The sequence below is a fragment of the Aplysia californica genome, unplaced genomic scaffold (genome assembly GCF_000002075.1).
Source record: "Aplysia californica isolate F4 #8 unplaced genomic scaffold, AplCal3.0 scaffold00254, whole genome shotgun sequence".
In the NCBI taxonomy this organism is placed as follows: Eukaryota; Metazoa; Mollusca; class Gastropoda; order Aplysiida; family Aplysiidae; genus Aplysia; species Aplysia californica.
In genome coordinates this window covers 734,850-760,134 of record NW_004797524.1, presented here as the reverse complement: position 1 = coordinate 760,134, position 25,285 = coordinate 734,850, and the positions used below count along the sequence as shown (strand labels likewise).

The following is a 25,285-nucleotide window of genomic DNA, read 5'->3' as shown; positions in this document are numbered from 1 at the left end:
CTACCACTAGCCATGATGGCAATGTTGCTATTCCGTTATACTACCAGCCACATAACAAGGTTTGACTAATGTAAAAAAAACCCCCCAAAACTTGAGGGGAGAATGAAAAGTGGTTGCTTGTAAAGGCAATAAGGTTTTATACAGGTGGCTGTTAGAACAGTTTTGACGAAATATTGTATTCACAAAATCACATCTAAAAGTCCATGTTTACATAGACATAGACTAACAGTAATCAATAATATTTTTATAGAGGCACCAGCCATCCATATCCAGGTGGCTTTTAGCTAAGACAAACAATCAAAGGAAACAAGACAACAAGGGTTTTTAAAAAATGCATAAAGCACTGTATTAAATTGCACTGAGTATCGACGTACTATGAGTGTGAAAATGTTCATTTATAAGAAGGCACAATGCTGAGGAATGCATAAAATGGCTCATGTGTGATGCAATGGGTGAGAATTTGATCTCCGTATAGCTGTTGATATAGTCACAATGTTGTCACCTTGTTTATATTGCAGTAAAAAATAATAACAAACAGTACATAAAAAATAAAGCATTTGCATGGAGCAATTAACATTTTCATGAAAGGAAAATGATTGTAAGAAATAGTAAAGTCAAAAGAAAAAAAATAGTACACAAAGCACAATACTTCAAAATGAAATTTTCACGCGTATAGAAAAACTGGAAAAACTTAGTTTATGTATTGATAATGTATGAATGTAATTGATGTACGCAAGTTTGTTTAAAGATATGATGGCAAAGAACAGATTGCAGTGACTCACATAGAAGTAGAAGGTGGCAAAAAAACTGATCATTAGGCTTACAAACAACTTTCATTTGGAGAATGCTCTATTACAATGTGAAGTACATGTATGCACAATTGATAGATGCTCTCCATTCGAACAAACCAATTATTGGCGTCCAAATATAGCCAAAACATGAAAATGTAGTCCATTTCATTAAACCTGCATTCATAGCTACTCGTGATAACATCTGGTTGCTTTCTCTTCTTTAATTAGGCTTTGAATGAAGTAAAACCATAAGCTGAAAAAGAAAGATGAACTTAGGAAAGAAGCTCACTCATTTGTTCTTTCATTCCAGAGTTTCATGAATGTTGCCCACTATACGACTACATGAACTGACGAGAAATAGCAAAATATCTAAGGAACTGCATTCCATGTCCTTAACGACTAAGAACCTTCGCGAGCAATTACAAATATATAATAATAAATTTGAAATATGATTTTAAAATTATTGTCTACCACCTCCCCAGAGGCCTCTGCTTTTCACTCTGTCCCTTCATCTCATCATTCTTTTGCCTCTAGTTTTTCTTCTTTTCACTTATTGTGCACATTAGATTATTATTGCTATTTCTTATCTTATACTGTCATCTTCTTAGTATTATTACGGTTGGTACTATGAATGTAAGGATGAAGGTGATTAATATCAACTCATTTGTCATAATATTCAGAGATGAAAAATTGTGAAATATGATAAGATAAAGAGGATTTCTTTGCAGCTAAAACTGAAGGAGGCAAGATGGGTTTATAGCTGAACAAAACAATCCCTAAAATCATTATCATTAAAAGGAAAAAAAAAAAATCAAGATTCAAATATGTGTTCATAAGGAATTAAATTGCTACTAAATGCTTCTAACAAACTAGTAATCACCCTGCTCAGAGACAAGAACCAAGCCAACTGGCAAATGATAGCTATTCAATAAAATGGGACGCTAGATGTGAAATCAGCTGCAGAAAAATTAAGTGCTGAGACTTTAGAAAATAAAGTTACTGACAAATGGTACACCCCTTCCTCAATCTGTTGTGGTCATTAGAGAAAAAGCTATCTTGAGTTTTTTTAAACGAAAAAAACAAACATGTTAAGTGTTTTACACCCCCATCAGCACAATTTAGATCTTTTAGGAGGTGGGTTCCACTTTGCCAGTCAGGGCCAGCCTGGGCTGAGGGGGATAGAACATAACAGCAGAAAGATGGAGATACTTGACAAAAATTTTCATCATTTGGGAATTGAACTCAGGTCTCTTATGTGGGATGGTGAAGTGCTTAACTGTGGTACCACAAATGTTGGTCTTCTGAGTTCCTGAATTTTTATTTGATAACTTTTCTTTAAGATTTATTCCGACTAAAGGATTAGACTACACTAAAATGATGCATACTACTATAGAAGCTTCTTGCATAAACAGCTCGTGCATACTGAGTGTGTGAAGTGAGTAAACAACTGCATAGAAATAAATGCAAAGGTCAACAACATTCAATATGAAAAGCATATATGTGAACAAAAAAATAATGTTTACTCAGTTCAAATCCTGGTTTATGCATAAAAAGAAATAAAGGTCTATCTATCACTTCAGTTGTATGGTAAAAAAAGCAACAACAAAAAATGTAAGAGTTTTGAAAGAATAATATACCAGTACTGAAGTGATGTGATAAGCATATTTCAGTATCATGAACAGATGTTTTTGACTGCTAAAAATACATGCATAAAATCTGGGAGATTTTAGGTCAAGATTTTTACTTTGTTATATTTCAACGAAATCAAAATAGGGCAACAGACAGACAGGCAGGCTTAACTAAAAGTTTGGAAAGTCTAATTTTGTCCCATTCAGTGCATCCATCTAACCTCTTAAAATACTGTTAAAGTCATGAGCAAGTTTTGTGAATGAAACAAATTGTAAATACATTTCTGAAGTTTATCTATAGGGCCTACCAGTAAAGATTTTATTGGTTTGAAATGTTTTCACAAACGGAATGTCTTGCAGAGCTTTCACTTGCATGCATAGTTTTCTTGTATATAATAATATAACATTAAAAATCAATGAGATGAGCATGATAGAACATACATACCAATTTAGTCACATTCATGAGCTGAACAAGAATATTTCATGCATGGGACTGTAAATGCCAATGATTATGGAATTTTAATGACAGTTGAAGATACTTTTTAAGAGGTCAGCTATCAATATGACAGTAATTATTCTTAGCATTATGTATTATGCATGAAAAATATAAATAATGCATACAACAAACAGAAAAGTAAATTAAAACTGCTTGTTGGAACTTGGGGTACATACGCTTCTTTCATTTAATTAAAAATGGATAAAACTATGTGCAATATTTATATTATATAGTACAATCAGAGCCGCTTACCGGTAGTACTGTTTCACTTGTAAAGGTGTTGATCAAACATGACATATGACTGCTTCACTTTGCTACATTGCTGCCATCAGCATGTGGTAAAGATATACATAATCTAAGTACATGAAGATGAAATGAGGTTCAACAATAAACACGTAATGAAAAATGAGATCTTGTTTATTAATCATATAGCATGGTATTCTAGATCTGCTTAAAGATCACATTATGCTATATCTATAAACTAAAACATAGGTTAATGCCTTTATCATGAGTCAGCTTAAACAGTGCTTCAAGGGGAAAAAAAACTTGTTTACTTCATAGAAGCTATCTTCCCTCTTTCCCTCTGAGTCAGATACAACCCCCCTAAAGTTTCCTTATTATTTTTTAAAAACATTCTTACAATTTAGAAAGCTGAAGAAATAAGTGAGCTTCATGGAAAAGCTGTGAAGCTTGTGTAGAAAAAAAATGCTTACTTCATATATCAGAGAAATGCAGTAGTTACATAATGCTTAGACCATCAGTGTGTTCAATATTTTTCCATCTGCTATAATACTGATCCAATCAACACTTATCTAAAAAACACAGTAAAAGACATTTAAGTAAAACACTAGTTGATGATGATTCACCGGATTTCTCTCTATAGAAAAAAAAAAGCCCCCAAAACCCTATGAATAAAGTGTACGCATCTTCCATTGGATAAATAACAACATACAACTTTCACTCAGCTACTTCAAACTCTTCCAAGTTTATATTTCCAGCAAGCAAAGAATATGATAGGAATGGCATCTCACTTGTGTCACTTGTGTAACTCTGCAAATTAAGAAAGTTTATCAATAATTTGATCTTCCTGTCTTCAACATGATTTTCGTCACCAGGACTTTGAAATGCATCAATGCGTCTTACATTCCCTTGTCACGACAGGACAAACAATACAAGTCAGTCCTTGAAAATATTTTACTGAGCTTACAACAAATGCTAACAAAACTAAGAAGATACCGGTAATGTTCAGTGATTGACACACTATTCTTATCTGGATATTGTTTTCAATGACAACAAATAAAAATTACAAAAACCTGACAACTGTACACACAAATAGCCTCCATGTCACAGATGTATAAAAAAGATCTACATAATACAGATATGCACATGGTCATAAATATCATGTACACCTTACAAAAACTTATGCGCACACACACACATGCCAACATTCATGAATGTATACTCAACACACAACAAAAGCATTTGCTCACAGTCAGTTATTCATCCTTAAAAAATCCAGCATTTGCACTCACCGACGTATTCACAAAAACATGTTCACTGCACATGTGCCCATGCATTCATAAATACAAACACTCATTCATGCCAAGAAATGCAGAGAAATTAGAGATTTATCCTTTAGAATATGTTCATCAAGCTACATGGTCCAAGCTCTTACACTCATTCATGCACAACTAACACACAGCAGTCGTTTCAAAGTCCAAGACAATTTTCTCAGCAATCAATCCAGATCCTCGGCAGCTTCTAACATTGACCTGAACTCTGAGTGTGGATCAGCCAGAAGCTTAGACGGAGTGTTGAATTCTTGAACCTGAAAGTCGAAATAGAATGATTCATGGTAAACCTTATTCTACATCACTTCAGAGTAGCTAATTAGTTAACGGTAAAGTTCCACTTATGAGATTGTAAACTTGGTACATATATAGGTATAATCTTCACAATTGTAAATGTTGGTGAACGTTTTGAGCCACCATTAACATTATTTAAATAACTTAAAATTTAGGCCATAGGCCGCTGGACTATGCTTGTCAGGGCCAACCTGGACGGGGGGGGGGGGGGGGGGGGAGGGGATATTGAAAAGAAAAATTATTTTCGTTTAAATGGCAGGTGTTTTATGCTCCCACTGACACAATTCAGATAATTTAGGAGGTTGGCTGCTTCAACCGTGCCTGTCAGGGCCAACCCGAGCTGACAGGGATACAATACAGTGGATCAGGAGACATGAAGATGTCAGTAAAAAAAATTCAACCCTCTCTACAATCAACGCAATGATTCAAGTTTGCTTAGTGTTATTTGCCTCAAGAGCAACAATATATTTTTTTAGAGAAACTTCAAAATTAAAACGAGCCATTTCCTCATATTTTTACGGAGCAAAAGATATGACGAAAGAACAAGTCCCCCTCCCCCCCTTATGACTATATAACTGAAACCCGCAGAAAAGTATAAAATATTGACAAAATTTGTAAAATAATTAAGACTAAATTTCACCAATTATGCAAAAAAAAATTTTAAAATTTTTCCACTGAATTTTGATAGGCCAATGCATTTTTTTGCACTTTTATATAGATGGACTTAGCAGCATTGCATTGTAATAGTGTTGACTTAAAGAATGTAGCCACATGTCCCAAATGACCTGCTATATTGACGGTGATCAAGTTTAAATACACTGTAACTAATGATTAATGAATGGTATCGTTTATATATTACATATCAAATCTCTTTACATACTAACATAGATTACTTACTTATCAGTAGTTGCTCCTTTCTTTTCCAGTGATATTTTCTCATCTTTTTCTTCCCGTTTTCTAGTATATTTTAAGTCTCATGGATGTTGGCTAGACATAATTAGAGATGGCTTGTAACAATAGTGTAGCATATCCATGCTCTACAGAATCTGTACCCTTTACAAATTTTAATAATCGTAATCAAACAGTTACCACAGTTAGAAATAGGAACACACATAGATGTGCCTACTTTTCATTCAATTATTCATTTCCATTTCAAGTCTCGCAATCCCACAGGTAAAAAATGTGATGTGGAGCCAAACCAAAGCCATACTAATCCATTCATTGGATTTACACCAAAGTGCGCTCAGTTTTCCCCTTTCCTTCCCAGAGCACATGGTTTGACACATCATAAAATGAGTACACAAGCAACTTATAAAGCCAACCATGGGACACATAACTGCAGTTCGCCATGTCGGATGTTTTGCTTCATTTGCTTTTTCTGCTGTCTTGTCCATTTGTATCCAATATTATTTTGTTGACAGTTGGACCACTGTTATAGTAAAGCATGTCTGTTCCAATGCCTGCTATAAAAGAACTTAACTATACATTACAGGAGATCAGACTCGAGGATTTAACATAAGCCTGCTATAGCTGGAATCCTGTTACCACTGTGACTTATATGCAGGCTCCGCTGTATTATACAACACTGTCTAAGACATTCACCAGTCTAAAACAACCATTTTTCTCCTTAATAACCCAGTATCACAACAGACAGCCAAGAACATCATCAAATGCAACACCAGGGAACAGTGGCTGAATGGATGGGCAATGGGCAAAACTGGAAGAACTGTATTTGCACACGCACATGACAGCCCCCAACTCCAAAGATGCAATAAATTCCCTAAGTAGAAGAGAACAAGTCACGATCTTTCGCCTGCAAACACAACACATACCATTAAATCTTACCTTAATAGGATCCGCAAGGATACCCCACCCGACTGCCCGTTGTGCGACTGAAAGGATGAAACAGTACCACACTACCTCTTTAACTGCCCAGCACTTTGTGACCTGCATAGCACCTACTAACTGCCTCCCCAGACATCGGAAATACTCTATACAGCGACAAAGCACAGCTGATTAAAACCTGTAAATTCTTTGCCATATCGACAGACCGAAGGGCTAGAACCAAATGGCCTCTGGATCGGGAAAGTTAAGTAAGTAAAGTAAGTCTCCTTAATAATGGGTGGTTGTCTTGGACAATTTCCACTGTATTTCACTAAATGCCAGAACAAACCTTTCCATTCTTCATGACCAGGATCTTATCACAGCTTGTCACAGTGTTTAACCTGTGGGCAATTATCAGCATGGTGCATTCACTGAAAGCTTCCTTCAATGTGCACTGGATGAGGGCATCTGTTTCTGTATCAATAGCAGCTGTTGCCTCATCTAAAATCAGAACCTGGTGAAGAAGAAAATTGAATTAAACGTAAACATCATTTGTATCATTTTTTAAACTAAAAAATCAGTTTATTTAATGCATAAACATATTTAATTTTATGTTTTCTTGCCCTACCTTGAACTAAAAATAGCTATCTCGGATTTGGGACCAGCAAAGCTGCGTCTATAGATCATTATGTGTACTTATACTTGGGAATGTTACCATTGTAGTCAGAATAATTTAAAATTGATATAAATATGGTTAATTGGTAAATGCATGAATGTCTTAACTTTAAACACCATTTTTGTTGCATGCTTTTCTTACTCTGTCATTCAAATGATCAAAACCTTTGACTCTGAGTGGGTGTTTAATGGTACTATTGGTCATAACCGTTGAACCGTTGAAGATATTGGCATGAAATAAAGTGCAAATTACTCAGTAAGTTGTCCTGAATCAAAATATGTTCATGTTTTAATATATTATGCAAATTTTGATTCATATATAGGGCTTTCTTGTGCCACCACACATGTCACAATGCGGTGGAATCTGGTGCATGTCAGTTTTTGGGCATATGGAGTCATTGGTAACATCTTAAAGTAAGGCTTGATCATTTATTTGTCTTGCTTTTCAAAAAAGCAAAGTAACCAGTCTATCTTGAATAGAAGTAAAAATATTTGCTATTGAAGGAGCTGGGGTTGCCTGTTGTCAGAGAAACAATTTGTGAGAAAATGGCCGTCGGAGTTTGGTGACTTCCAGAGCTTGAGGATCCTTTGAAACTGCAAATCTACATTTTAAAACTTTCTAATGCTTCTGATTAATGTTTCTTTACATTTCACAAACAAATATTAAATGGGCTTAAAAGGTGTTGAAACAAACAAACAAAAAATAGATAAAAAATCTCCAAAGAGTGGAAAAAAATGTCTGTTTTCATTATTTTGAAGAGCTCCTGATTGATTGATTGATAGGGTAGATGTTTTACGGCACTATCGACACAATTTTGGTCATTTAAGCGCCATCAGGTTTCACCGCTACAAAATCAGACATGTTTTTAATAAGTCTTTCGGAGCTCGCAACCGCAAACGATCACACTATTTTTATTATGCTAAAAAGACGAACAAACATTTATAAAAAATTTTTGTAAATATGGAAAAGGCTTATTTACATTTGTATATACAATACAAATCTCAGTGTATGTATATATACACCGACAACGACAACTATATATTTTCACATTTTATTAAACAGTCCAATTTCTTTTATAAAACTTAAAATTCTTCTAGGTTCTATGATGTTAAAAAGGGTCTTAATATTTTTACATTTAAAATATTTATCACGGACATAATTAAAGTCGACACATTCCATTAGGATGTGCCGAACTGTGAAATTTGTGTTGCACGGAAGAGCTCCTGATTTCATCAAGATGGCACTCATATTTTTAGGCAGTACCTACACAATTTGGCTTATTCACTGTGATAACTTTGTTCAATGTCTTCTGTAGCAGACTAAGAATCGAACAATAGTGAATTTTTAAAAAATCTAAAGAGAAATACCTAACATGTCTTTATCATGTGTTCTACACGCAAAATGCAAACTTTTGAGAAAAAAAGCAGTCCGTCACCTTGATATTTAATCAAATCTGTTGGAAAAGGGTTTCTTTAACCAACTCAAAATGGCAATGCTAGCTTTTGAGAACTGACAAGTAACCTTTGCACTGATGTAAGCTTATTATATCAAATTCCTCAGAAGAAATGATTGAGTAGATGTTCTGCGGCACTATCGACAAAGTTCCTCAGATGAAGAAAGCTCAGTCCCATTGAAACACTTTAACTTACTTTGCTGTTCCTCAGTAGAGCCCGAGCCATGCACAAAAGTTGTCGTTCTCCCAGAGAAAAATTTCCTCCAGCTTCCTCAACACTTGTGCTCAGCTGGTGTTCGAAACTCTTCACCTAGAATATCAAACATTGCAATGAATTAGTTAAGTAAAGCAATATAAGACATTATCAGGATGAAATATCTGTCATCGAGACAAAATCATTTTTCTCCTTTGCTTTTCGCTGCTACATATCAGGGGGTAGTTGACTGCTGTTTCTTCAACCTACAGAGCAACTGATATAATTTACGTATGTGCCTTTTTGTCAGGATGAGGTGAGCACTAAAATTCTTAACACTAATACTACTAACAGTATTCCTGTGTGATACTTTAGTGAGCACAGTTGAATTTTCTAGATGCTACGATTATTTTTCATTCATTGTGTTCTGATAGATTTATACAGTAACCTAAATATGTAGATTTGGGACCAGATCTACTGATACAATGGTAATGCAAACAACAATATGATATCAATGTTGAAGTGCAGTCAATGGCCACATGACATAAAGAGTATACAGCTTTGAGACATACAACATCAGAGTCTAAATCTATAATATCTTTAACTCATTCGCTACGCCGAGCCGTGGGGGGCGGCGCGGCTAAAGTGCCGTCAGTACGCTAAGCCGCCCCCGGCGGCTCGAGAACCAATCTTCAATTTTAGCTTAGATTCTATTCCAATCCACATATCCATGTTAAAATAAAGGTGATAATATAATGTTGACTTCCGGGTCAAGCATTTCCACTGAAAATCGGAAGTTTAGATTCAGTTTTGAAACACGATTTCGTAGTTTATTCGACTTTGTCTTATCGCGATGCCAAAATTATAGCCCGGACACCAGTCTTAGTAATTTTACACGACAAAATCTATCATTATTTTGCCCACTAAAGAAGTGTTGGACTCTTTTTTATAATATTGATACGATTGAACTCATATTGCCAATGCACTGTTATTGAGAAATCAATATTTTTGAGTGCCAGATCTAAATTGTCAAAATATTTTTTTCTCCCCAAAATCACTACTTTTTGATGAAATTACACCAAAAGTGCCACTCAAGACATATATAGGCTTATTCCAAAAGCAATTCTGAATAGTTCCATATAAGATACGAGTGGGTTTTTTCTGTTTGGGATTGTTTTTCAAGAATATAAATTTTTTTGTTTTCAATATCGGATGTTATGATCCAAAAGTACAAATATTATGGAATGTATGTAAATAACAGCAAACTTTTCAATATTTTTAAGTTCTATATTCATTTATGGTTATTTTGATGTATCATTTGACTAGGTGCAAATATATTTTTTGAGTTTCACCAAAGATTATTCATTTTTTATTTTCAAATTTTATCCACATCCAATCGAAATTGTGTTGCATAATTGCCCCTTAAAGGAACCAAAGTTGAAAAATACATAAATAAACATTACAGATGTATTCTACAAACCATATTGAAAATATTGATATAATTTGATTGATTTGATATTTATTTGAATTTGTGGCCCCAAAGACCTTTTAACTGCGCACTAGTCATCATCTCATTTGCCCTCCCGAAAAAAATTCGTCCACAAGCCGAAATTAATACGTACCGAATGAGTTAAAGACATTTAATGACATCATTTTTATGTGAGTGGATTCATGTTCAGTACAATGTTATGTAAATGACTTATGTATCCATTTATGTATTTTGCGAATTGCATTGTGTGTATTATTTTATTATGTATTTGTATGCGCTAATTTTGTAATGATGTGAGTGTGCGTGTGCATGTGTGTGTGTGTGCGTGTGTTCGTGCATTCGAGCGTGCGTTCATTCGTGCGGGCGTGCATGCTTGTGTGTGTGATCAAAACAGTCTGAGGGTCCCCAGGGCAGAATGAAAGTGTTTGATTCTCCTTCAACCTGTTCATATTCAGTAACATATCTTGACTCTCACCATGTCTTCAATATGACATTTGGAAAGAGCTTGCCAAATGTCTGCATCACAGAATTGTTGAAATGGGTCCAGGTTATATCTGTTGAAAGAAAAATAGTAGCATTTCATCAATTCTTCATGAATGACCTGAGTACCAGTACGTCTACATGGTCAAAAAATTTACTGTGAAGCTGAAAATAAAAGGACAAGTTAGACCTGTTTTTGTATGTATAGTATAAGGTTTTACGGCGCTTGCAACTGCTAAGGTCATATGAGCGCGCGAAACACAAGTTGTTCACCTTTGCAAAGTTCACTTCACGACTGGTTAACTAATTTACTTTAAAATGCTAAAAAGTTAAAATATTTAAATTCGGTGTAAATACATTTGTGATTTAAAACAACTCTTTTAAGTAACAATAAAAATTTTAAATAATATCAAATTCACTCTACAACTCGCCATAAAGGCCAATGGCCTTTATAAAATTTAAAATTCTGCTGGGAACAACGACGGAAAAAATATCCTGCAATTTCTTGCATTTATAATATTTCCTTCGGATCTCTCCAAAGTCTAGACATTCTGTTAAAATGTGTCTAATGGTTAAATCTGTGTCGCATCCGACACAGAACGGCTTATCTCCCTGTAGGAGGTATTTGTGGGTCAGGGCCGTGTGTCCGATGCGCAATCGAGTAAAAATGACTACGTCTCTTCTGGAGAGGTCCGAAGGATTTCGCTGTTCTAGTTTGGGTTTTATTTCATGTAGTTTATTATTTTTCTGGTTTTCCCAGTGGCTCTCCCACAGACTGGAGAGACCTGTTTTTGCTTTGGTTAGTGTTTTATGGCACTTGCAACTGCATAAGGTCATATGAGAGTGCAGGAAAACATTTCAGTTTTGAAGAAATTTTAAATATTGCCCGGGTGGCAGCCGAAGCCTAATCTTATCAATTTTAGGACCACCAAGGGATCTTACACAAGACCTCTGAGACTTTTCACCCTTATCCAAGAAGGCTACCATAAGATCAGGGGTGTGGCTGAAAGACTGCAGTAAGAAGGAGCCAATGAGTAGCAGTAAAAAGGCTGCAGAAATAGGATCCCAAAAGAGGGGGCAAAGACGAGGGGGGGGGGGGGCAGAAAGTAGAGACTAAAGCAGACAACAGAGCATGACAGTAGAGCAGGAAAGGAGGTGAAAGGAGACAATTCTAGAGATGAAAATGTTCAATTGCTGTCAGGTTTTAAGCTCAGGATCTCTTGAATGAGAGGCGAACACCGTAACCTCCAGATGACGAGAGCCCCCTTTAAAACATCTGTAAATAAGACGTTTGTAAAAAGTTTGTCACACATAAGACCTTGACGTTTATACATTGAAACCTTAATCATTGCCCTTGTTTGTGTTTTGCTTGTTTGTGTAGGTGTTTTACAGCACTATCGACTTAGTTTTTGTGATTTGCTTAAGTTTGAGTATATGTTACGACACTATCAATACAATTTACTTTTTGCACATAGTCAAGGCTGTTATTTTAGAGAGCGAACAGTCTACTATTTATGCCTTACCTCAGGGTACCAGAAAATAGAACGGGATCCTGGGGAATGATGGAGATTTTGGATCGTAGAATCGTCAGATCTATGTTAGAAATGTCAACATCATCGACATATATATGGCCCTGATCAAGTTCCACCAATCTGAACATGGCCACAGCAAGAGATGATTTACCTGTTAATGAAAAAAAAATATATACAACAATAATAATGAACATAATAATAAACATCATAATTATGATAATAAACATAATAATAAACATAATGATGATAATAATAATAATAATAATAATAATACGATTATAATAAAATAATCATAGCATTATATAACACAATGTTCTAGATCATGCTTTATGAGCTTTTAGTTTAGTAGAGGTTTTACGGCGCTCGCAACTGCATAAGGTCATATATGAGCGCCAAGGAGTGGATGTCAACAGAGAAACCCTTCCAGGGAATCAGGCTTACTCTGCTCGCCTCTCTAGCTTCAACAGCACAAAGTCTGCTTCGACTGTCAAGGCACCCCGGAAGTAGCGGGTCATATTGATTGATTGATCGAGTAGATGTTTTACGGTACTATCGACTCAATTTAGCGGGTCATAAGAGTGTGACAAACATGCACAAGAAGTAGAGGAAAATGACGATAGTAAGGATTAGGAAAGAAAAAGTAGTAGTTCCCTATCTTGCCGTTCAGGCACAGTTATGACCATGGCAATGAATCAGCCCATTTACAATAAATTTTCTACTGTGCATAAAAACATGTTAATGTTCCCCTTTGGGAATGGCCTAAAGACACTTCAGTCAGTAGCACCGCCCTGGGGGTGATTTATGAGCTTTATAACAATTATTACCTCAGCAGATCATAGAACAAAAAGAGGCATTCTGTTTTCCAGGACCTATCTACTGCAAACTGCAGATTTCACATGCTTGAACAATAAAGGGACAAGATCTTTCACTGTCTATAGCCGGGTACCCGTTCCCACCAGGATGAAGTGAGCAAAATTTGTGTAAAGCGCCTTTACCAAGGACACTATGTCGGGCCCCTGATGTGATTCGAATCCACAACCTTCCAGTTGTGAATCCAAGAGCCTAATCACAAGACCACCAAACTACCAGAAGAACCCCCCAACCACCTGCAAGGTTTTTTCCTCTTTTATATTTATCAAGGAGCGTTATATCTCGAGTAAAAAGAGCAGGAGGAAAGATTGTTCTAAAAGCAGTAATTGAGGCTACATGAAAAGCAGCAATTCATAATGCGAAGTTCCTTCAAAGATAGTTTTTCAACCTCAGTTTATCTTAAAAGTCAGCACCAAAAAAGCTAGCCTTGGCTGACAAAGATTAAGTTCTATTGATAGCAACACTGAAAACGAGTAAGAGACATACAGCATCAACAAATCACTCATACATATCTGTACATAAGAATAGCATACAAACAGAAGGGATAGTACCAACTTGTGGAGAAAGACTACAAATCATGCATTGTGTCTTCATGTGTTGGATTGATGCTCCTAAATATAATCAACACATTCAGGCGAAAAAAGGGCACATTGATACATTCATTCAAAAATTACAATATGGCACAAATTACACATGGGTTCTGAAGTTCTGGTCTTTGTCTAAAGTAGAAACAGAACAAAATGAAGAAATGAAAAACAGTACAGGAAAAAGGAGATGAAGACAAGGAGAAAAGAGGAAGAGAAGAGAAGAATTTAAGATGCAGCTTAAAAAAGCCGAAGGAGAAGAAGAAAGCTTAGCCACAAAATTAAAGTCAATTACCCGCAGCAGTGCGTCCTACAATGCCAATTTTCTCATGTGGAGCAGCGCTGAAAGTGACATCATTCAAGGCTAGAGGTAGGTTGTCTCTGTACTTCATCTTGACACAGTCGAACTCAACATGACCTTCTGATGGCCACTTGTCCAAGGTGTCTGCTTCAGGGAGTGTCGGCTCTTGTCTGGTCAACTGGAAAAAAAGATTAGGGCTTACTCGAGTTGTTTAGTTTTAGTAATTGATTTACGGCACTTGCAACACAATAAGTTCATATATAAGAGCCAGAGATTAGGTGTTACAAGAGCAGACACCCCCTCATCATATAGAAAAAGATGGGAAACTAAGGATCATCGCTACACACATAAATGTCTTAGCAATCAAACCAGTGTAAAATTCTTCAAAGCAGACAAAACAATTATTACAATTTCATCATTCTCTTTACAAAAAACAAACTCACATTGCAATACTTCAATATCCTCTGAACAGAGGTAAATCTAGCCTCTGTTTCAATGAACAGCCGAGCTGTAAACTGGAACAATCCAGACATCTGTTGGCGGAGAAGAAAATGTGGAAAAATTATGGGGGGAAAAAAGGTGGAAAAAAGTTTACACATGCACATATCGGTCTAAAAGTTGGAGGATGGCGGAAATGCACAAATATGAACGATTGTTTCATGGTCATTACTTTTGCGTTATCTTCGAAAATGGTCTTAATGCCAATTTTCCCACTAAATATTAGCAACATGAATTTCAAATTTAATAGTGGAAAGGTGAACATAATTTTCATAGAAATGATACAAAGTTTTGAATTCTCAATGTACAACTATTACATTCTCTTAAAATATTAATTTTGATTATAAAAGTAAGTAACAAATTAAATTCATAAAATATGTTGAAACTGTACATTTGAGTTTTTAGTTTAAGGCTATCAGCTTACAAAAATAAATTACTTTTACCATCAGTGAAATTTTTCTAATTGGGTAAAAAGGCATTTGCATTTCATGGCCCCAAGAACGAATTGCCTGGTAATTTAAGAGATTTTTTTGTCAGAACACGATGTCGTCTACTTTTTATGAGTTGCTGTTGTATTTGTAAAGCATTCAGAGCCTGTGCTCTTTAATCAGGGTTGAATGCAATATTAATACCATTATTATTACTAAAATATATTGAGATTTCACCTGTACACTATACGAAATGGCAAGTCCAGCCAGTGCAGTGTTCAAATGCTCAAATGTCAACAAGACCAGAAGTCCAGTAATGAAAGCGATAGCAGCACTAAGCACATCCATGCGCACAGCCAGCCAGCGGTTGGCCGCGTAGAACAGAAATACAGGGACAGAGTTGTCGTTGAGCAAATCACAGTGTCTGTATAAAGAAAATTGGAGACATGTCGTGAGGTTTCAACATCAAAGTTAAGTTTTATGTCCTACTAGACCTATGCCAGGGTAAAGGGTTGATAGACTGAGTAGATACTTTAAAGCACTATCGACACAGTTTTGGTCAAGTGAGCACTAAAAATAGATGTGCTATCACAAGCCTAACCATTTACTAAAAGGACATACATACATTTATAAATGTCTCTGTAAATATGATACAATTTTTACTTACATGTATTTACAAAGGGTACAGGGTACAGGGTTGAGAAGGGATATTCTTGGAAGAGAGAAAAAGAATTCAGATTCCATATGGAAGATTCAAACCCCAAATTTCAGCAAGGCAGATCAAGTCTAATCTAATGTACCATAGCATCTGGTATAAGATCAAACATTTTTTACGCTGCATCATTGATACAGTTAGATCATTTCAGTTCCATAAAAGGTCTGGCCTCTTAGCAACAGACATGACCAACAGATTTTACAGACAGATTCACATTTATAGATATCTGTTGTACGGTAATTTATTAATGCAAGCAACAGAGTACAAGAAAACATACATGTCTAGCTGGATCTTACTTTCGTCGTCTAAAAAGCAACACCGAAGTATTTTATTTAGATTTGTTTGCAATCCATGCCTCCTGCACTTATTAAGGTTTGAACACAAATCCAATTCATTGCAGGAGAATTAGCCTAGTGTTGGCAAGCTTTAACAGAATTTTGGTCAACTTTTGTGAAACTCACTTCTGAATGAACTGGTCTGTTCTCTGATAAGCCTGTATTGTGGCCACTCCCTGAAATGAAGCTCCCATGTGGCTGATGACAGGCGACCTACTAACATTGTCGAATCGCTTCATGACTGTGACACACGTATGGAATAATACCATGAGGAAGAAGAACAGGGCACCAAAGGGGACAAGGGCTATGAGGAACCAGGGAGACACATATGCAATCATAGCCAGGCCAGCTATTACTTGGAGGATGTTGGTGAGAAAGATTTCTGCATTCATCGGGAGACGCATATCAACTGGAAAGTACGAAACAGAATATATATTTGTTGCAGCCATCATATATGTACAATGTAGAATCACATTTTCAACAGCACAAAATTTGTATGTTGAACTTGTCTAACACAAGCAGGCGGGATATAACCTTTAGCTTATGTTAAACCTTGAAGGGCACAAATAAAAGAACATATATAGTGATGCAAATGACAACTGCCAATATGTCTTTGAAAATAGGCTCATCGACTCGTGACTACAGAGTACATTTTTTCCAAAAGTCTCAGTGAGACTTTTGATAAAAAGATCTGAGTGTGGTACCATGATTTCTTGTCAAAGTTTACCCAGCAACTTAGGTAAGCTAACTCAATACCAACATTCTTTTATGCTCTAACAAGTTTAATCAAAACGAATTACAAATCTTTTCACATTTGGCTTCAGTATCTAGTTTTAGCACAAATGCAATAAAATCAAAATCCATACTTTCATCCAGATCAGCTGAAAATCGATTGACAATTCGCCCCAGTGGAGTTGAGTCAAAGAATGGCATGGGGCAGCGAAGTACTTTGGTGAAAGCCTTGTTGTGTAAACATGTGGCAGCTTTGAGTACAGTCTGAGGAAATGAGAAACAATTATAATAATAATGACAGTAATAATAATCATGACAGTAACAGCAACAACAACAACAGCAACAACAACAACAACAACAACAACAACAACTACTACTAACATCAACAACAACAACAACGGCCACGAAAACGAAAATAATCACTTCTATAGTACCCACTCCCAGGTCAACAAATAAAAAAAATATATTAACATTTGAAATTTAATTCATATCAAAAGCCCACTTTCAGGTCACAGGCAATACAATATGCCACTTTTCTTTGAAATCGTGAAACATTGGTCAAGTAAAAAAACGGAATAACTGAAATTCAACTGCAAGGCTCATTCTAAGAGAGAGTGACAAAAAATTGCTGGAAAAACATTAAATACACACATTTATTATTCTAGAAAAAAATATGCACAACTACCTACCTTTGTGAGTAATAAAGAACGCATCAACATGAGAACAATGAGCAGTGGAATGAAACTGGCATAAATGCCGAGATATGTATTCTTGTCAGGGTGATCTACAACTCTCATACTTGGCAGGGTGATATTGCCCATGGTCATGTTCGAATCCTGAAAACACAATTTTTAAATTATTCATACTAGCAAAATGACTACATCACAATCATGTCTTAAACCTTGTTTCTTGGTTTGTCGTTTGAATAAAGAGAAACATATGCCCTCAAACCTTTTTAAACCTATCTGCACATCTACATATATGCAAGTACATAATAGTGCATTATATAAGTATTGTTGGTTATTACAGGACAAGGAATAATCATTACCAGACCAATTTGCTGGAAGAGATTTAATGATTTGCATTTTACTTGGCACTAGACAATAATATGTGAATGGCACAAAAGAACACTGAACACTGGAATCATTAAAATGATAAGTTTAGTTTTGAAACGAGTGTCCTCAATCCTAGTGGGTTTTCTTTTTTTCTATTTTACTAACAGTTCTACAGCACTAGAAACAATTAGGTCATAAAAGTGTAGAAGATTAGGTGTTACAAGAGTAAAACAAAAAAGAATGAGGAGAAATAAAGATGATAGATATTTGATAGGAAACAAGGAACAGACCATACCAGAGCATCCACCTGTTTTTTTTTTTTCTGATCTGGTTGACAAGAAGAATGAGAAAGGAGGAAACTGACAGCAAGTAGTGAAGAAAACACAGGTAATAATCATGTTTACTGTTGCAAAATGTCGAAATGCCAGTAAAGTCTGCCTTAAGTGAACAGAAGGAGACGCTGACCACAAAGTTTAACAGAGACAGAAAGTCATTTATCAAAAAGATAAGTTTGTTTCTCCTGCTCCAAAGTTCTGTTATTCCAATACAATAAACCACTTGTTGCTAGAGTCAAAACATCAAAACTCAGAGATTCAAAACCCCAAAAAACAAAGCCAACCCTAAAAAAAAATAAGCCAACCCTCTCCTCCCCCCCCCCTAAAAAACCCCCCAAAAACCCCCACCCAGACCCTAGGGAAGCAGGTTTACACTTTTCAGGACAATATATAGACTTTTCTGTTTTAGATGAATGTGTATGACACATAGGGTACTACTGTAATCACGCTGAACAAGAAACTTATGTCTGTAATGTACTTAGGCTCTTTGCAATTGCGCACAGACATGAGTTCCATTCCAGTGTGGGGAACATTTTAGTTAAGTATCTGCATCTATCTGCTCCAATGTAATTCATAAGTAGGGTTGATTCAGCCCACCCTGACCAATCTAGATTGAGTCGATAATGTTGGCAAACATTTGTAATCACTGAACGAGTAGGAGTAGTAATTATTTTTAAAAAAGAGTTTTAGAGCACTTGTAATGTAACGACATACAAGTGCCCAAGTATAGAGGTGCTACAAAAGAGAATTACAAAAAAGGAGAGATTAAAAAAAACCAGGTGTTTAATAGGAAAAGAAGGAAACCACACCACAGCACCTGCCAACCACCCACAAACAAGAAGTAAAATATTTTCAAACTCTAGAGAATTATACCCCAAATCTTGAATGCTCACCCCACCACCTTGTTCCAGCCAATAGGTCAGGTACCAGCCTGCCGTGGTGACTCCAGCCACAGGTAGAGAGAAAAACAAAAGCACACACAAGAACCAAACAAAGCCCCCAGAGGCCTGAATGTACTGACGGATGACTGGCCATCTCAGAGACCCACTCTCCATTTCCTCTTGCTCTGTCAGTTGACCTTCGAACTCTGAGGAAAGTCACCACAAGCATATATAATTAAATTTAACATAAAAAGCGCTGGTCAAATATCCAATCAATGAATTGAGGAGGGGAGATCAATCCATAATCTTCCAACCTAGAAAACAACATGTGCCCCTCAATCAACATTTCAACTGAATTGGAGTAAAGCAGTCTGCTGCCTGCCCACTATGTGACTACCTCTCCTCAGAGACAGTGGAACATCATCTGTTTCTTCTGTAGAAAACTAACCAAACTAAGGGGATGTTTTATTCCCAAGCTACTCCACACATCTAACTGCCTCTACTCCTCAAGACAACAATTAGAACAGACATGCAGCTATTACAGAATGGCATCATGCAGGGGAGTTAACGCTCATATGCTACTGGATCGCTAACAATAACAATGTTAGTGTTTTTTACAATCCCATTGACAGTTTACATCATTTAGGAGGCTGGCTTTGATCCTATTGAGAATCCACCCCAGAAAGTCAAAGGTCGTAAGGATAGATGCACCACGAAAAGAGCAAGTCACAATGGAAGGAAATGCACAAGAAGATGTTGAATCCTTCAGCTATCTTGAAAGAAGGAGGTACAGGAGCTGAAATAAAGTCTCAAAACGAAACAGAACAGAATTCATTCATATCTTTGAATAGGAGTTGGAGGACCACTAATATCTCATTCCCAACAAAGCTGAGGATTTTCAACTCAAATGTGAAGTCAAGTCTTGCTTTAAGGGTATGAAACAAACTTATCTCAGTCTTTCACAGAGTGGATCCAGATTTTCCTGAACAAGTGTCTGAAAGAGTTACTCATGATCAGATGGACACAAAGTGCATCAATGAGCAAGAGTTAAGGAGAACAAAATGGAGCCCAGTCAGAGATGAAGGGGGAAGAAGGTGGTGGTGCTGGATTGGACATACTCTCAGAAAGCCAAGCAGCTGAATAACAAAGAAGGTGATGGATTAGAATCCACAGGGTAAGAGAGATCAAGGGGAAAGTCAAGTGGAGCATGGAGAAGAATTGCAGAGAATGATGTATAGAAAAGTGGGAAGACATGGAACAACATCAAGAGACTAGCCAAGAATACGGAAAGGTAGAATGTTTGTGACCTATACCCTGATACAGGGTGAGAAAAGCAGTGATGATGATTCTTCCTGTATATTTTGAATTTGTACCCTCCCTCATTCTTTGAAATGACTTATGTAAATGGGAGTAAACTATGTTATAAAATACCCATAGTATAATTTAGAAGATATCTCTCGTTGTACCATGTGAAACTTGTCTTATGTTTGAATGTGAGTTATTTGCCATAATCCAAACCAACTTTTTTTTACAAAAGTCAGGCTCTTTCTTGCATTAACATTAAAAATGATATTACAGCACATCTGAAATATTAAATGCACTTTAAAAAAAATTCAACACATTCTACAAGATAATATGCTGAACAGAACTATGCCTCACAGATCAGAAGGACAGTACTGCCGTCGTAAGGGAAAACGACGAATGGTAAAAATTTTTCAATTTTTGTATTTTTACATATTTCATAGAGTATTTAATTCTACATCTGATGGTGTAAAATTTTTTGTCATATCCTAATCCGTTGTTGCGTAATTGAAAGTTCGTCGTTTTCCCTTACACTGGCGAGCTCCGAGCCAGGGCTCAGTGTAAGGGAGAACGACGAATGGTCGATCGGTCAAGGATCACTGCTCGTTCGGCGTTGTCCCCTAGTCTCTGCCGTTGGGCAAATTCGGCAAGGGCGATGAATGACAATTGGTCACTGTTGCGTCAGTACAAACATACTAGGTTTTTTTCAAACAAACACAGCACCACCCCCTCCCCCGGAGTACCGTCGACCAGGTTTATAAGAATGTATCACTTAGTGTGTCTTTCTGTCTGTCTTCAGGTATTAGGCCTATGCTGATTGGGTGAATTGAGCAGGTGGGAGAGAGGGGAAAACGGATGGGAACAGGGGGAACGGGGTGGGAATGGGAGGGTCAAAAAGTATTTAGGGAGAAATCATTAAGACTGCATATTAGCGTCCGCCAGATGTTCACAGACTAACGTCATGTTAGTTTGCTGTCCAGTCATTTGACATCCCAAATCCCAACGATGGTTATAGTGCCGCAATTTGTCTAGCACGTGTCACTGGTCGACATCCTTATAGAATTACCAAGCAATTAATGACACTGCTTTATGAGAGTAAATTTCTTTGTCCAACTTAAAAAGTGGACGTATTGTGGCGACACTTAGTCTTGCTTTACGATTTTTTATGACTTGATGGACGATACGATCGAGTATAATAATGTCTTGCAGATTCAAACTGTCCTTGTCGATCTCTACTTTGTGGTATGTTTTCCGATCAACTGAATCCTTTATTAAATACAAAGCGTCGCATTACCTCTCCCGAAAGCGTTTGTGATACAGTCTGGTCAGATTGTTACATTTCTTACGAGAAAGTTTGACTTGGCAATGATCTGATCGTTATTGACATTGTAACATTGTTGATCCCTTTGGTCGTGCAGGGAAAATTTTGCAATTAGCGAAAATAAAAGTAAAACTCGCTTCTGAATAGAATACAATAAAGAGATATCATGGAGATCAAACTTTTGTTCTGAATGAGACAGTTTTAAATCAAGCTGTTGAAAATGTGCGCACATCTGATTTGTACACTGACTGTGTAATATTTAACCAAGCGAGGAAGGCAAATGAAGGACGTTTATCCGAGTTACAGTTGGGATATAACAAACACCTAACTATACGTATAATAGCTAGTTTGTATACGTCTTATTTTTATTTGTAGTAACCAGTACACAGTCATTACTGTCAATAATGCGTCACAACTGACCATCGCCTACTCCCATAATGTTCACCAGTGTAAGTGAGAACGACGAATCGTACCATTTGTCGTTTTCACGTACATCGCAAGGCTCACCTGCGGGCGCGCAGTGTAAGGGAGAACGACGAATGTCGAATAACTTTGCTACTTTTTAACCTAAACCATTCAAACTTAAAAAACTGCTTTATGAACACCTCAATCAGATATCTGGTGAATTACAGCTTAAAAGAGTGAAAAATAGAAGAGTTATAAAGTGAAAACTGTTTTTGCCTCTCCTGAAAAATTTGCCTCGCTACCTGCGCAGGACCATTCGTCGTTTTCCCTTACAACGGCAGAGTACCCACCTTGTTCCTGTTCATATTTCTGGGACAAAAAGGGATCAGTGTCTTTCTTTGTTAGCTCTTCCATGAAGTTTAAAGACAAACTGACATCTGGACTGCTGAGACCTGCATCACCATTACTGCCAGTATGATCTAAGCTGCTGTCCTGAGGATCTGAAACAAAAAACCATATACTGCTGAAAGTCTAAACAAAATCCAACAACTTACAATTTGCATTCAAACAATGGAATAACAAAACCAAGTTCTAATTAAAATGGAATTTGTTTAAATTGTGATATGTGAGTCGCACCCTATATTTACTGGGGGAGATCTTACTTTTTGACAGACACCAGTCTATTTCCCAACATGCTTCGGGTGAGAAAGAAGGAGCAATAAGAATAAGGAAGAAAATATAAACCATAGTTGTCCCCCGTTTTCTAATGTTCATTGCGTACCACTTTAAACTTGTGAAATATGCTCTTCTTCATCAATGTAGTCACTATTCTATTTAAAAACTATAAGTATGAAAAAAATTATTCCCTGCAAAACATCTCTCACTAAAATCACCAGTAGTATGCTCTCACCCGATGACAGAGGTTCAGATTCTGAGCTGCGATCTCTATTTGAACTTTCAGACCTAGAGTTTGTGGTCTTTCTTTTCTTCTCTTGATTGTAGAGGTTCAGAAGACTGGCATATTCTCCATTCACAGACATCAGTTCTGAATGAGGTCCTTGCTCCACAACTTTTCCTTCTTTCATCACCAAGACAGATGTACAGTGTTTCAGATACTGTGGGGGATCAGAAATTGTTGGTAAATTACGAAAATGATATAGAAAGTAAGCGCTCAGAATAGAGAGCTGAAATGAAGATAGTCACTGTGAATATATTGAACAAAACATCAGTAGTATACTGCTTACAATAATGGAAAGCATGTCCTAAAAAGGACATAATTTACCAATTGAATGAATCACAGCAAAATTCTGGTGAGAAATAATTTAGAGCTTCAATTAACAAGAGTCTTTAAAAAAAAAGTGTTTTATGGCACTTGCAACACAATAAGGTCATATAGGTGCCGAAGATTAGAGGTGTTACAAGAGAGTAACAAACAAAAAAGAAGGAGGGGAGATAAAGACTATAGACGTTTGATAGGAACGAAGAAGCAAACCACACCAGAGCATCCGCCAACCACCCATAGGAGTCAAAGTTGCATTTCATGAACAAGCAGAAGAAATCTTTATGTGCAAGGAAGACACTCGGTATATGTAGAGAATAAGTGTCATAAAAAAAGGTACACATTTAATCATGTTTGCTCATTCTAGAGAAGCATATTTACAATTACTGCCATCAAAAGGGATGAGACAGACAGGCGGGTGGACCAATGGACAGACGGGCCGACAGACAGACAGCACTGACCTGTAACTGGTGAGTGACTAGCACCACTGTGCTGCCTTTCATCAAGCCCATAATGCAATGTTCAAATAAATGTTGACCAATGTGAACATCCACAGACGACAAAGGATCATCCAAAAAAATCAAATCACATTTGCTGTAGGCAGCTCGGGCGAGAGAGATGCGTTGTTTCTGACCTCCGCTAAGGGTAGCTCCGCGCTCTCCCACCTGAAATTAGATTGTTGTATGGTATTGGTTGTTTAAAAAAATGTATACTTCATTTTTTAATATCACTCTAAAAGCACTTGTTCAATGGCATGGATCAGCTTCTCTACAACACTACGTAATGTGCCTGTCCACAAATTCCAGAAAATGTTTTCTTGAAAATACTGGCACATTTTCATTTTATTTGAGCATCCTTGAGTGCCACATTTATTTGCTATTCCTATTTGTTATTCATGATCGAGCTCTGTAAAGACCCTTTACAGTGAAACAAAAATGCTATAAACACACCAGTGGCCAAAATCTTCGACATTTACTTATTTCAGTAGTGGATTTTGGTCTACTGCTTCCTATCAAATATATATATGTATATTTATCAATTGAAAATGACAAGATTTCATAAATCCGTGTAGTTTTTCATGAATGGAGGGAAATACATATTATGGCCAACTTTTGCTCTTCTTTTGAAAATGACTCATAAACTCATAAACATATACTAGCACAAATTATCTTGTACAACCCCCCCCCCCCCCCCCCCCCCTGAAAAAAAAAGAAAAACCTCTTACCTCAGATTCATCTCCAGCAGCCAAAGAATCAATATCTTGTTTTAGAGCACAGGCTTCAATCACACTTTTGTATCTGAAAACAAAGCAGTACAATTTATTCCTTCAAGTTATGAGGTTTAGATAACAAGTCAAATTTTCTTGTCCATAGTTCTGATAGGGCTAGACGAAATGGAAAATCATATTTTATGCTTTTTTTTTCTTAACTCTTAATCTCCTACGGGGAGAAAACCAGCTATGCCAGGCACTCTTTTGATCACTAAATTGGCCATTAAATCAAAATAAGTGAACCTACTTCAATGGTTCATCTAATGAAGGAAATCCAGGTAAAAGAGACGTGTTGCCAAAAAATAATTTGATGTTGAAGTAGTGAAGGAATGCGCCCAAGCCGCTGCCGGCTCACCAGCCCAGTGGTTTTGACCGGCTTGCCAGAGATAAGTTTTAATTCCATCACTTAACTGACTTAAAAAAAACTATCCCCAAAAGTTAAAATGTTTTGCAGTAGAGGCAAAGTTTAGCAATCCCATCACATTAATAAAACAACAGTAACATCAAGTTGATCAAATTTGCAGACGATTCAACCATAATTGGGCTC

At 36.6% G+C, this 25,285-nt stretch overlaps 1 protein-coding gene across 3 annotated transcripts in view; it reads right to left on the bottom strand.

Moving 5' to 3' along the window:
- Nucleotides 1–319: 319 nt before the first annotated feature.
- LOC101855875 (multidrug resistance-associated protein 5) overlaps nucleotides 320–25,285 on the bottom strand; it is an 80,154-nt gene continuing 55,188 nt past the window's right edge. For all 3 annotated transcript variants that reach the window (XM_005100641.3, XM_035970333.1, XM_013083790.2), the window contains exons 17-32: nucleotides 24,694–24,766; nucleotides 23,930–24,133; nucleotides 23,100–23,304; nucleotides 22,540–22,689; nucleotides 19,174–19,367; nucleotides 17,580–17,726; nucleotides 17,025–17,154; nucleotides 16,285–16,567; nucleotides 15,346–15,532; nucleotides 14,626–14,715; nucleotides 14,177–14,360; nucleotides 12,419–12,578; nucleotides 10,891–10,969; nucleotides 8,930–9,043; nucleotides 6,954–7,118; nucleotides 320–4,743 (exon numbers count right to left, since the gene is read on the bottom strand). In XM_005100641.3, the coding sequence (XP_005100698.1) occupies nucleotides 4,654–4,743; nucleotides 6,954–7,118; nucleotides 8,930–9,043; nucleotides 10,891–10,969; nucleotides 12,419–12,578; nucleotides 14,177–14,360; nucleotides 14,626–14,715; nucleotides 15,346–15,532; nucleotides 16,285–16,567; nucleotides 17,025–17,154; nucleotides 17,580–17,726; nucleotides 19,174–19,367; nucleotides 22,540–22,689; nucleotides 23,100–23,304; nucleotides 23,930–24,133; nucleotides 24,694–24,766 (2,455 nt within the window). In that variant the 3' untranslated portion in view covers nucleotides 320–4,653. The remainder of the gene's footprint in view (nucleotides 4,744–6,953; nucleotides 7,119–8,929; nucleotides 9,044–10,890; nucleotides 10,970–12,418; nucleotides 12,579–14,176; nucleotides 14,361–14,625; nucleotides 14,716–15,345; nucleotides 15,533–16,284; nucleotides 16,568–17,024; nucleotides 17,155–17,579; nucleotides 17,727–19,173; nucleotides 19,368–22,539; nucleotides 22,690–23,099; nucleotides 23,305–23,929; nucleotides 24,134–24,693; nucleotides 24,767–25,285) is intronic.